The sequence below is a fragment of the Eublepharis macularius genome, chromosome 8 (genome assembly GCF_028583425.1).
Source record: "Eublepharis macularius isolate TG4126 chromosome 8, MPM_Emac_v1.0, whole genome shotgun sequence".
Classification (NCBI taxonomy): domain Eukaryota; kingdom Metazoa; phylum Chordata; class Lepidosauria; order Squamata; family Eublepharidae; genus Eublepharis; species Eublepharis macularius.
Genome location: NC_072797.1, coordinates 739642 through 753304, shown reverse-complemented (window position 1 = coordinate 753304; position 13663 = coordinate 739642). Strand labels below are relative to the sequence as shown.

The following is a 13663-nucleotide window of genomic DNA, read 5'->3' as shown; positions in this document are numbered from 1 at the left end:
ACACAGCAAAAGAGACAAATGCAACGTTCTGCATTTAGGGAGAAAGAATCCGACGCTCTTGAGGGGACACCAGACTTGGCAGCAGTACCCGTGAGAAGGAGCTTGAGATTGCAGAGGATCACACACTGGACACAAGTCAACAGCATGATGCAGCTGCAAAAAAGGCAAATGCAATTGTGGCCTTCCCTGATACGAACAGAGCAACTAATTCATGAGAAGCCATATGCTCCCTGTCTCTCCTACCCACTAGTCAGACCTTATTTGGAATACCGTGTCCAAGGGACCGGAGAAGGGCTTGGCCTGGAGAAGGGCAGACTGGGGGGGGGCGGGGGCAGGATGGGGGAGGACTGGGCCCTTCTGCTTCCCGAAAGGCCATCCCAGAGGAGGGGGCAAAGCCTTGTTTCCGGCTCTGATCAGCTCAAGGCAAAGGGGGAGGGGGTGGATTTCGGATGAGCAGCAGGAGATGCTTCCCAAGGGCAAGAGGGTTTCCACAATGGGACCAGTTCCTTGGGGTGGGGGTGGGGACGTGCTCTCCCCCATGGTGGGTTTCTGAGCAGCAGATGGACAGTCCGCTGTTGGAAGGTTGGATCGAGAAGGGTTAGATTAGATGGCCTCTAAGGCCCCTTCCAACTCTAGCGCTCGGCGCAGAAAGGCCTGCCTTGAGACACAAATGGAACAAGAGTGACCCACTAGGTCCCTTCCGGCTGCATGGCTGCTTCTCAGCAGCTCTTGAGTTGTACAGGATTCAAAAGGTTGGTCTTCCCCCTCTTTCTGCACTGGGGAATTAGCAGATCCCCCCCCCCACTGACCAGTAAGGCCAGACTGTGGACCCCCCCCCCCCAATCCATACACATTATTCTGTCTAGTTGCATCGCACCATTATTGCTGCAGCGTCATGTCTGTTGCCAGCATCCCGGGGCTTCAGCATCAGCAGCTGAGATGATTGGCTTTCACATTCTCGCTTGCTGCCTTCCCAAGTTTTCCATGCTGTTGAAACCCACAGGCATTTCTCACTGAAGAGCTTCCATCCAGTGGGACAGCAGTCTGAGGAAGGGGAGACAGAGAGAGAGAAGTCCCTTTCAAACACCTCTCTAGAGCTGCCGCTGTTGCCACATGCAATGCGATTCCAGGTTCACAGTGCCGTTTTTTGACTTTTAAATCCGCATGGCCTGTGGCGGCTCCGTTCTGGCTTCCCCCTGGCTTGCTGGCTGTTTCCCCAGCCTGGTGCTCTTGGCTACTGCTCATGCTGGGTCCCTCTCAACAGTGGCCCCCGTGTGATGGGGCGTTTTCCCCACGCAAGTAAGGAAGGGTCCCAACCTGCTTGCTCAGGAGAGGCTGCAAAACTGAGCTCTTGAAGCGAGCTGGAATGGCAGAGGGCTGCATTTGTGGAAGCCACAAAGGATATTTCTTGGGAGTTCAGTCACAGTTAGAAAGTTTCATGTTGGCTGGATTTTATATTTTATTGTTGTATTAGTGTGTACATTTCTTACCCCTCTTGGGTTCATTTTGGCATGGAAGAAAAGTGGGTTACAAGTATTTAAATAAGTAAAACCAATGAAAGGGTCCGTGGAACTCCAAGGAGCAGCTGCTCCAGGGAGTGCCTTTTGCCTCTTGAAATACGTCAGCTGCCCCCAGCGAGGGAAGGCCAGGATCCAGCCCCTGCACAGCATGCTTTGGTCTCTTCCCAGAAAGTAAGCAACATCTTTTTAGGCTGCCCTTGAAGACAGCTAGGAAACTTCAATGGGTCACGGATGCAGCGGCCCCTTGGTTCATGGCAGTACATTCCCCCACACACGTGGCACGTCCACAGGCTGCCAGGCTGTTCCAGGGCTTCACTCAAGATACGTGAATGCCCTAAGCAGTAGGGGGTCCTGAATACTTAGGGGCTGCCTCCTCTGACATCACCCCCACCCTGACATTAAGATTTGCATGGGGGGGCCTTCCTCTGTGGGGGTGGAGATGGTCATCAGCAAGGTGGAGGGCCTTTGGGGTGGTGGCCCCTAAACAGTAGGGTTCCCTCCCCTTGAGGCTGGGCTGGCACACCCCTCCCTTCTTTTAGGAGGGCTTGTGGCCTGTGTTGCTCCTTCTTTCAGCTTTGATGCTGTTTACTATTTGGCTGTGTTGTACAATTCAGAAAATAATTTGTGATTATCTTTTGTTGATATTTTAAACAATTGTTATCATTATTATTATGAACTGCTTTAAGAACCAGTACTGTTGAAAGAGGGAAGAAAATATTGTGAAAGAATGAATAGTAAGTAAATGGTGACAAAGGCCACTAGCAATAGAGGAATATAGAATTAAAGAACAAAAAGAAAGAACAGGAATAAAAGATGGATGGAGAAGAGGGGGGGACTTGGGGCAACAGGGACAGAGTGAGCACACGCGCTAGCCTCCCAGGGTCTGCCCAAAGCCCCCAGCCCCCCTGGGCGTCCCACCCATTGTGAGACGTTTTCTCTTGGTGGGGGCCTTCACCCACCTGTTCAGCAATTCAGTGGTTCCTGGGAGGGGGCTGAGATTTCCACCCCAGCCATCTGGGCTAATGCTGCACGCACCCAAGGGGCCAGTGGTATCACGAGAGGCTTTGACGGATGCCTTGGCCTATTGGTTGAGCACACGGGTGCCACAGAGAGAGGCGGGACGCAGGGGGAATTGGCCCTGAAGGGCAGGACTGAGCCCAGCCAGGCAGCTGAATCGCAGGGTACTCAGCAGAGCAAAACGCAGCCAGAATCAGGCCTTGAACGCAAGCTGGGATGGCTGTGGCAGAGGTGGGGGTGGGGGGAGGAAGAAAGAACATGCCCAGGGCTAGATTTTCCTGGGCTTGGAAAGGGGGAGAGAAGCCAGGTGTGCTCGGAGGCAAGCCTTTGGGTCTGCAGGAGGTGTGGCAGAGGGAGCCCCCATGACCTGGGAAAGCTCTCATTGAGGTAAGGAAGTCTTGAGATGGGAAAAGATGCAGAGGAGTTCGCCATGTTAGTCTGTAGTAGCAAAATAGTAAAAATTCCAGTAGCCCCTTTAAGACTAACCAACTTTACTGTAGCATAAGCTTTCGAGAACCACAGTTCTCTTCGTCAGATGTGTGGATCTGCATCTGACGCATCTGACGAAGAGAACTGTGATTCTCGAAAGCTTATGCTACAGTAAAGTTGGTTAGTCTTAAAGGGGCTACTGGACTCTTTTGAGATGGGAAGGAAGAGGTGACAGGCGGTCCTGGTGACCGGGTTGGAATGCCGGGTACGCGCATCTCAGAAAGAGAAGGCTCCACTAACTATAATGCTGGGCGAACCAGAGTCTCCTTGCCAGGGAGTAAGGAGGGAATTTTATTTTAAAATTTTTATTTTAAACATGTACATGTCGCCTTTCCAACCGAACAAGGTCCCCAAGGCGGAATGTGACCAGGAGTAGCTCTTCCTTTAGGAACAGACAGGAATGTGGGCTTTGCCAAGCTCTGCTGATGTCTGTCTGGAGGCGGAGGGGGGTGGGGGGGCTCAGGCCTGGACTTACGATTCTTCTGGCACGATGCAACCTGCTTCAGAACCCTCCTGGCCTCCTCCAGCTGCCGGGTGGCCTCCTCCTTGCCCCGCTGCAGGAGAGTCAGTTCTTCCTCCAGCCGCCGCTGAGTGCCGTTGCCCGCCCGCCAGCTCTCCCAGAGGGCCAGCCGGGTGGCGCTGAGCTCGGCCCGGGCCTGGTCGAGCTGCCCCAAGGACCGCTCCAGCTCCTCCTCCCGGCTGCCGATTCTCTGCCCCAGGGCGCCGCTCTCCGCTGCGTGCCTCTGGGATGCCCGCTGCAGCTCCCCGGAGACCTGCCTGTCTGCAGAGAAGTAAAGGCGGGGTGGGAACCGGGCTGGGCGGGGGGTGGTCTGCAGGGTGGCTGCATCGCCTGCGGGCTCTCGGCTCCCGAGAAGCAGCACAGGGCGACCCACCTGGGACCCCCAGGAGGGGGGCCGGCCATAGGGCTGGGCCAGGCCTGGTGAAGGAGGGCCTGGGCGGGGAGGGGACTTACATCGGACGCCGAGCGCCAGGCAGGTGGCCAAGAGGAAGAGGCAGGAGCCCAGCAGGGCCAGCAGCGGGACGCGCCCCCTTCGCCGCCGGCCGGGCCCTGCAAGAGAAAGCGGCGGCTCGTCGGGGGTCCTGCGGAGGGCCGCCCCCGCCGGGGCCCCCTGCCCAGCCTCGCCCGGCTGCTGGTGGCTGGGCCGGGCCGGCGGGCAGTTCTCGTAGGTGAGCTCGCCCTCGCCCTCGCCCTCGCCCTCGCTGCCGTCTGCCGGGGGGGCGGCGGGCCCGTCGGCGGGCGGGCGGCTCTTGTGCGGGGCGCCCTTGGCGAAGCGCAGGTCCGCGTAGGTCACCGCCTCGGCCATGCCTGCGCTGCGCCTAGCCGGTCCGACGGCCGCCCTCGGGCTGCGGCAGGAAGCAGCAGTTGACTTCCCGGAGCGAAAGCCTCGCCCCGGCCGGGCCCTGGAGACTGTGCCACCTGCCCGCCCCTCGTTTCCGCGCAGCTGGTGCCCGGGAGACGCCGAGCCTCGGGGCATAAGGGGAGCGGCGCGGGCGGCGGATGGCGTAGGTGGCGGGCGGTGGTCCCACCCCTTAACGTTGGGGAGGTTCGGCGTTCCCCCCTCGAGTGCCAAGAGGCGCGGTGAACGTCCGCCCCGGGAAGCCTTGCCAGCCGCTGGCGCCGCCTGCAGGGCACGGAGGGCGCCCAGCGCCCTCGAGGGCAGCTCAGCCCGACAAGTTTTAGCCACAGAAGTATTAAACTCATCTTGGTGCCTCTTTGGTTAAGAGGGCGGGACTCTAATCTGGAGAGCCGGGTTTGATTCCCCACTCCTCCTCTGCTTGAAGCCAGCGGGATGCCCGGGATGTACTAAAACGAATGACAGGGTTGCCCATTGAAAATAGCGGGAGAGGCTTGAATGCCCATTGGAAATAATGGGAACCTGGAATGCCCATTGACTTGCATGGGCTCCATTGAAACACATTAGAGGAAAAAAAGAGGTGCCAAGAAAACGTGGAATGGATTTTGAAGGAGAGTCTCTGGGCCCACATAGACTGTTCTGGGACTGGATTGACAGGCCCCTGAGTGCAAAGACGGCCCCTGGGTGTGACAAGGGCCCTAAGTGGAATGACGGCCCCTGGGTGTGACAAGGGCCCTAAGTGGAATGACGGCCCCTGGGTGTGACAAGGGCCCTAAGTGGAATGACGGCCCCTGGGTGTGACAAGGGCCCTAAGTGGAATGACGGCCCCTGGGTGTGACAAGGGCCCTGGGACTGGAATGACAGGCCCCTGAGTGTGACAGAAGGGCCCTGGGACTGGAATGACAGGCCCCAGACTGGAATGACGGCCCCTGGGTGTGCCAGAAGGGCCCTGGGACTGGATTGACAGGCCCCAGACTGGAATGACGGCCCCTGGGTGTGCCAGAAGGGCTCTGGGACTGGAATGACAGGCCCCTGACTGGAATGACGGCCCCTGAGTGTGACAGAAGGGCCCTGGGACTGGAATGACAGGCCCCAGACTGGAATGACGGCCCCTGGGTGTGCCAGAAGGGCTCTGGGACTGGAATGACAGGCCCCTGACTGGAATGACGGCCCCTGGGTGTGCCAGAAGGGCCCTGGGACTGGATTGACAGGCCCCAGACTGGAATGACGGCCCCTGGGTGTGCCAGAAGGGCTCTGGGACTGGAATGACAGGCCCCTGACTGGAATGACGGCCCCTGAGTGTGACAGAAGGGCCCTGGGACTGGAATGACAGGCCCCAGACTGGAATGACGGCCCCTGGGTGTGCCAGAAGGGCCCTGGGACTGGATTGACAGGCCCCAGACTGGAATGACGGCCCCTGGGTGTGCCAGAAGGGCTCTGGGACTGGATTGATAGGCCCCTGACTGGAATGACGGCCCCTGGGTGTGCCAGAAGGGCCCTGGGACTGGATTGACAGGCCCCTGACTGGAATGACGGCCCCTGGGTGTGCCAGAAGGGCCCTGGGACTGGATTGACAGGCCCCAGACTGGAATGACGGCCCCTGGGTGTGCCAGAAGGGCCCTGGGACTGGATTGACAGGCCCCTGACTGGAATGACGGCCCCTGGGTGTGCCAGAAGGGCCCTGGGACTGGATTGACAGGCCCCAGACTGGAATGACGGCCCCTGGGTGTGCCAGAAGGGCTCTGGGACTGGAATGACAGGCCCCTGACTGGAATGACGGCCCCTGGGTGTGCCAGAAGGGCCCTGGGACTGGATTGACAGGCCCCAGACTGGAATGACGGCCCCTGGGTGTGCCAGAAGGGCCCTGGGACTGGATTGACAGGCCCCTGACTGGAATGACGGCCCCTGGGTGTGCCAGAAGGGCCCTGGGACTGGATTGACAGGCCCCTGAGTGCAATGACGGCCCCTGGGTGTGACAAGGGCCCTAAGTGGAATGACGGCCCCTGGGTGTGCCAGAAGGGCTCTGGGACTGGAATGACAGGCCCCAGACTGGAATGACGGCCCCTGGGTGTGCCAGAAGGGCCCTGGGACTGGATTGACAGGCCCCTGACTGGAATGACGGCCCCTGGGTGTGCCAGAAGGGCCCTGGGACTGGATTGACAGGCCCCAGACTGGAATGACGGCCCCTGGGTGTGCCAGAAGGGCCCTGGGACTGGATTGACAGGCCCCTGACTGGAATGACGGCCCCTGGGTGTGCCAGAAGGGCCCTGGGACTGGATTGACAGGCCCCAGACTGGAATGACGGCCCCTGGGTGTGCCAGAAGGGCTCTGGGACTGGAATGACAGGCCCCTGACTGGAATGACGGCCCCTGGGTGTGCCAGAAGGGCTCTGGGACTGGAATGACAGGCCCCTGACTGGAATGACGGCCCCTGGGTGTGCCAGAAGGGCCCTGGGACTGGATTGACAGGCCCCAGACTGGAATGACGGCCCCTGGGTGTGCCAGAAGGGCCCTGGGACTGGATTGACAGGCCCCAGACTGGAATGACGGCCCCTGTGTGTGCCAGAAGGGCTCTGGGACTGGAATGACAGGCCCCTGACTGGAATGACGGCCCCTGGGTGTGCCAGAAGGGCTCTGGGACTGGAATGACAGGCCCCTGACTGGAATGACGGCCCCTGGGTGTGCCAGAAGGGCCCTGGGACTGGATTGACAGGCCCCAGACTGGAATGACGGCCCCTGGGTGTGCCAGAAGGGCTCTGGGACTGGATTGACAGGCCCCTGACTGGAATGACGGCCCCTGGGTGTGCCAGAAGGGCCCTGGGACTGGATTGACAGGCCCCTGACTGGAATGACGGCCCCTGGGTGTGCCAGAAGGGCCCTGGGACTGGATTGACAGGCCCCAGACTGGAATGACGGCCCCTGGGTGTGCCAGAAGGGCCCTGGGACTGGATTGACAGGCCCCTGACTGGAATGACGGCCCCTGGGTGTGCCAGAAGGGCCCTGGGACTGGATTGACAGGCCCCAGACTGGAATGACGGCCCCTGGGTGTGCCAGAAGGGCCCTGGGACTGGAATGACAGGCCCCTGACTGGAATGACGGCCCCTGGGTGTGCCAGAAGGGCTCTGGGACTGGAATGACAGGCCCCTGACTGGAATGACGGCCCCTGGGTGTGCCAGAAGGGCCCTGGGACTGGATTGACAGGCCCCAGACTGGAATGACGGCCCCTGGGTGTGCCAGAAGGGCCCTGGGACTGGATTGACAGGCCCCAGACTGGAATGAAGGCCCCTGGGTGTGCCAGAAGGGCTCTGGGACTGGAATGACAGGCCCCTGACTGGAATGACGGCCCCTGGGTGTGCCAGAAGGGCTCTGGGACTGGATTGACAGGCCCCAGACTGGAATGACGGCCCCTGGGTGTGCCAGAAGGGCTCTGGGACTGGAATGACAGGCCCCTGACTGGAATGACGGCCCCTGGGTGTGCCAGAAGGGCTCTGGGACTGGAATGACAGGCCCCTGACTGGAATGACGGCCCCTGGGTGTGCCAGAAGGGCCCTGGGACTGGATTGACAGGCCCCTGACTGGAATGACGGCCCCTGGGTGTGCCAGAAGGGCCCTGGGACTGGATTGACAGGCCCCAGACTGGAATGACGGCCCCTGGGTGTGCCAGAAGGGCTCTGGGACTGGAATGACAGGCCCCTGACTGGAATGACGGCCCCTGGGTGTGCCAGAAGGGCTCTGGGACTGGAATGACAGGCCCCTGACTGGAATGACGGCCCCTGGGTGTGCCAGAAGGGCCCTGGGACTGGATTGACAGGCCCCAGACTGGAATGACGGCCCCTGGGTGTGCCAGAAGGGCTCTGGGACTGGAATGACAGGCCCCAGACTGGAATGACGGGCCCTGGGTGTGCCAGAAGGGCTCTGGGACTGGAATGACAGGCCCCTGACTAGAATGACGGCCCCTGGGTGTGCCAGAAGGGCTCTGGGACTGGAATGACAGGCCCCTGACTGGAATGACAGGCCCTGGGTGTGCCAGAAGGGCTCGGGGACTGGAATGACAGGCCCCATGCTGGAATGACGGGCCCTGGGTGTGACTGAAGGGCTCCGGGACTGGAATGACAGGTCCCTGACTGGAATGACGGCCCCTGGGTGTGACAGAAGGGGTCTGGGACTGGAATGACAGGTCCCTGACTGGAATGATGGCCCCTGGGTGTGACAAGGGCCCTAAGTGGAATGACAGGCCCCTGAGTGTGACAGAAGGGCCCTGGGACTGGAACGACAGGCCCCTGACAGGAATGATGGTCCCTGGGTGCAACAGAAGGGGTCTGGGACTGGAATGATGGCCCCTGGGTGTGACAGAAGGGCTCTGGGACTGGAATGACAGGCCCCTGACTGGAATGATGGCCCCTGGGTGTGACAGAAGGGTCTGGGACTGGAATGACAGGCCCCTGACTGGAATGATGGTCCCTGGGTGTGACAGAAGGGTCTGGGACTGGAATGATGGCCCCTGACTGGAATGACAGCCCCTGGGTGTGCCAGAAGGGCTCTGGGACTGGAATGACAGGCCCCTAACTGGAATGACAGCCCCTGGGTGAGACTGAAGGGCCCTGGGACTCAAATGACAGGCCCCTAACTGGAATGACAGCCCCTGGGCGTGACAAAAGGGCTCAGGGACTGAAATGACAGGCCCCTGACTGGAATGAAGGCCCCTGGGTATGACAGAAGGGCTTGGGGACTGGAATGACAGGCCCCTAACTGGAATGACGGCCCCTGGGTGTGCCAGAAGGGCTCTGGGACTGGAATGACAGGCCCCTGACTGGAATGACGGCCCCTGGGTGTGCCAGAAGGGCCCTGGGACTGGATTGACAGGCCCCAGACTGGAATGACGGCCCCTGGGTGTGCCAGAAGGGCCCTGGGACTGGATTGACAGGCCCCAGACTGGAATGACGGCCCCTGGGTGTGCCAGAAGGGCTCTGGGACTGGAATGACAGGCCCCTGACTGGAATGACGGCCCCTGGGTGTGCCAGAAGGGCTCTGGGACTGGAATGACAGGCCCCTGACTGGAATGACGGCCCCTGGGTGTGCCAGAAGGGCTCTGGGACTGGAATGACAGGCCCCTGACTGGAATGACGGCCCCTGGGTGTGCCAGAAGGGCCCTGGGACTGGATTGACAGGCCCCAGACTGGAATGACGGCCCCTGGGTGTGCCAGAAGGGCTCTGGGACTGGAATGACAGGCCCCTGACTGGAATGACGGCCCCTGGGTGTGCCAGAAGGGCCCTGGGACTGGAATGACAGGCCCCTGACTGGAATGACGGCCCCTGGGTGTGCCAGAAGGGCCCTGGGACTGGATTGACAGGCCCCTGACTGGAATGACGGCCCCTGGGTGTGCCAGAAGGGCCCTGGGACTGGATTGACAGGCCCCAGACTGGAATGACAGCCCCTGGGTGTGCCAGAAGGGGTCTGGGACTGGAATGACAGGTCCCTGACTGGAATGATGGCCCCTGGGTGTGACAAGGGCCCTAAGTGGAATGACAGGCCCCTGAGTGTGACAGAAGGGCCCTGGGACTGGAACGACAGGCCCCTGACAGGAATGATGGTCCCTGGGTGCAACAGAAGGGGTCTGGGACTGGAATGATGGCCCCTGGGTGTGACAGAAGGCTCTGGGACTGGAATGACAGGCCCCTGACTGGAATGATGGCCCCTGGGTGTGACAGAAGGGTCTGGGACTGGAATGACAGGCCCCTGACTGGAATGATGGTCCCTGGGTGTGACAGAAGGGTCTGGGACTGGAATGATGGCCCCTGACTGGAATGACAGCCCCTGGGTGTGCCAGAAGGGCTCTGGGACTGGAATGACAGGCCCCTAACTGGAATGACAGCCCCTGGGTGAGACTGAAGGGCCCTGGGACTCAAATGACAGGCCCCTAACTGGAATGACAGCCCCTGGGCGTGACAAAAGGGCTCAGGGACTGAAATGACAGGCCCCTGACTGGAATGAAGGCCCCTGGGTATGACAGAAGGGCTTGGGGACTGGAATGACAGGCCCCTAACTGGAATGACAGCCCCTGGGTGTGCCAGAAGGGCTCTGGGACTGGAATGACAGGCCCCTAACTGGAATGACAGCCCCTGGGTGAGACTGAAGGGCCCTGGGACTCAAATGACAGGCCCCTAACTGGAATGACAGCCCCTGGGTGAGACAGAAGGGGTCGCAGACTGGAATGACAGGCACCTGACGGGAATGACGGCCCCTGGACGTGACAAAAGGGCTCAGGGACTCGAATGACAGGCCCCTGACTGGAATGATGGCCCCTGGGTGTGACAGAAGGGCTCGGGGACTGGAATGACAGGCCCCTGACTGGAATGATGGTCCCTGGGTGTGACAGAAGGGTCTGGGACTGGAATGACAGGCCCCTGACTGGAATGAAGGCCCCTGGGTGTGACAGAAGGGCTCGGGGACTGGAATGACAGGCCCCTGACTGGAATGATGGTCCCTGGGTGTGACAGAAGGGTCTGGGACTGGAATGATGGCCCCTGACTGGAATGACAGCCCCTGGGTGAGACAGAAGGGCCCTGGGACTCACATGACAGGCCCCTAACTGGAATGACAGCCCCTGGGTGAGACAGAAGGGGTCGCAGACTGGAATGACAGGCACCTGACGGGAATGACGGCCCCTGGGCGTGACAAAAGGGCTCAGGGACTGGAATGACAGGCCCCTGACTGGAATGAAGGCCCCTGGGTGTGACAGAAGGGCTCGGGGACTGGAATGACAGGCCCCTGACTGGAATGATGGTCCCTGGGTGTGACAGAAGGGTCTGGGACTGGAATGATGGCCCCTGACTGGAATGACAGCCCCTGGGTGAGACAGAAGGGCCCTGGGACTCAAATGACAGGCCCCTGACTGGAATGACAGCCCTTGGGTGTGACAGAAGGGGTCGCAGACTGGAATGACAGGCACCTGACGGGAATGACGGCCCCTGGGCGTGACAAAAGGGCTCAGGGACTGGAATGACAGGGCCCTGGGACTGGAATGACAGGCCCCTGAGTGGAATAACGGTCTCTTTCCTGTCATTCCAGTCTCATTGAGACGCCAGGCGGATTACAGAGTATGAGGTTAATACAATCAGTATCAAGTAAGTACATTTCAATACAATACTCAGGGCTCATTTTAAAGGGGAGTGCACCGGAATGCCATTCCAGTAGTTCCCCCAAGTAAGGTGACCTTGCTCACCTGAATTTAAAAGGTTTGGGCCATTTAGGCCTGGATTGAGGCCATAACGGCAACAATCAGGTTCAAACCAGCCTTGATCGGGTCGGTGCCAGGTCGAGGAAGCATCACCCGCTCGGCACTGACCTGGTCTGGGCAGTTTCAGTCCTGAAACGGGCTAAAACGGGCCCAAAATGGCCATTGTCAACCATTTGTGGCAGTTTTGGCCTGGATTGGGTCCGTTCCAGCCCTGATTGGTGCCGAAATGGCTGGGATTGGGTTGGAGCCGGGTGGGGGAAGTTTCCCCTGCCCAGCACCAACCCAGTCCTGGCCATTTCAGCCCTGATCCGGGCCGAATGGGTCAAAAATGGCCATTTGGGGCCCGTTTTTGCCCGGATTGGGGCAAAAATGGCCTAGATTGGGTCAGTGCCAGGTGAGGGAAGCCTCCTCTTCCCAGCACCAACCTGGTCCCAGTCGTTTCGGCCCCGATCCGGGCCAAAACGGGCCCAAAATGGCCATTTGGGGCCGTTTCAGCCCGGATTGGGGCCAGAGCCTAGAATGGGGCCGAAACAGCCTCCATCGGTCATTGCCAGGTGGAGGAAGTTTCCTACGCCCGGGACAGATGTGGTCCTGGCCGTTTCGGTCCCAGTCCTGGCCAAAATTGACCCAAAATGGCCATTTTGGGATGTTTTAGGCTCATTTTGGCCCCAGATTCGGGCCAAGGGGGCCTGGACTGGGTCAGTGTTGGGCAGGGGAGGGTTCCCCAGCTTGGCTCCGACCAGATTCTGTCCTTTTCAGCACCAATCCTAGTCCAAAAGGCTCTTTCGGCCAATTGTGCTATTTTCTGCCAGGACTGGGGCCAAAACTGCCGGGATCTGGTCAGGGTCAGGTGGGGAAACCCTCTCCAGGCCAGCACTGATCAGGTCCAGGCTGTTTTGGCTGTGATCCGGGCTCAAACAAAGCCCAAATGTCCATTTCCGGCCCTTTGGGGCTTTTTTTGGCTGGGGTCAGTACCAAAAATGCCAGGATTGGGTTGGTGCCTGGTGGGGGACCCCTCCTCTCCCAGCACCAATCCAATCTGGGCCATTTGGGGCCTGATTCAGGCCAAAATGTGCCCCTAATGCCCATTTTGGACCTGTTTGGGCCTGGATTGTGGGCAAAACGGCCCTGATCAGGCCACTGCCAGGTGGGGGAACGCGTCCCCATCTGGCAGCAGCTGAAAACCGGCCATTTTGGCCCAATCAAGGGGTGTGGCATATGTTAATGAGTTATGCTATTATGTTCCTGCTGTTCTTTTTCTATAAATGGTTCCCTGACAATACCATAAGGATAACATATTCATGTTTAAAGACATAGCATTAGTAAGGATCCAAAACATAGTCTGGCACACCAGGGGCTGTCATTCCAGGTAGGGGACTGTCATTACAGTCCCAGAGCCCTTCAGGCACACTTAGGGGCTGTCATTCCAGTTAGGGGCCTGTCATTCTAGTCCCAGAGCCCTTCTGTCACACCTAGGGGCCGTCATTCCAGTCCCAGGGCCCTTCTGGCACACCCAGGGGCCGTCATTCCAGTCCCCGAGCCCTTCTGGCACACCTAGGGGCCGTCATTCCAGTCCCAGGGCCCTTCTGGCACACCCAGGGGCCGTCATTCCACTTAGGGCCCTTGTCACACCCAGGGGCCGTCATTCCACTTAGGGCCCTTGTCACACCCAGGGGCCGTCATTCCACTTAGGGCCCTTGTCACACCCAGGGGCCGTCTTTGCACTCAGGGGCCTGTCATTCCAGTCCCAGAACAGTCTATGTGGGCCCAGAGACTCTCCTTCAAAATCCATTCCACGTTTTCTTTGCACCTCTTTTTTTCCTCTAATGTGTTTCAATGGAGCCCATGCAAGTCAATGGGCATTCCAGGTTCCCATTATTTCCAATGGGCATTCAAGCCTCTCCCACTATTTTCAATGGGCAATCCTGTCATTCATTTTAGTACATCCCGGGTGCCCCTTGGGCTAGTCAGGGCTCTCTGGAGCTCTCTCAGCAGCACCCACCTCACAGGGTGTTTTGTTGTGG

General features: G+C 59.6%; 1 protein-coding gene across 1 annotated transcript in view; it reads right to left on the bottom strand.

Annotated features, from left to right (window-relative positions):
• Nucleotides 1–862: 862 nt before the first annotated feature.
• The window catches only part of LOC129334474 (B-cell differentiation antigen CD72-like), a 33151-nt gene continuing 20350 nt past the window's right edge, over nt 863–13663 (bottom strand). Inside the window, exons 2-4 of the mRNA XM_054986610.1 lie at nt 4000–4095; nt 3502–3807; nt 863–1044 (exon numbers count right to left, since the gene is read on the bottom strand). Coding sequence (XP_054842585.1) covers nt 863–1044; nt 3502–3807; nt 4000–4095 — 584 coding nt within the window. The remainder of the gene's footprint in view (nt 1045–3501; nt 3808–3999; nt 4096–13663) is intronic.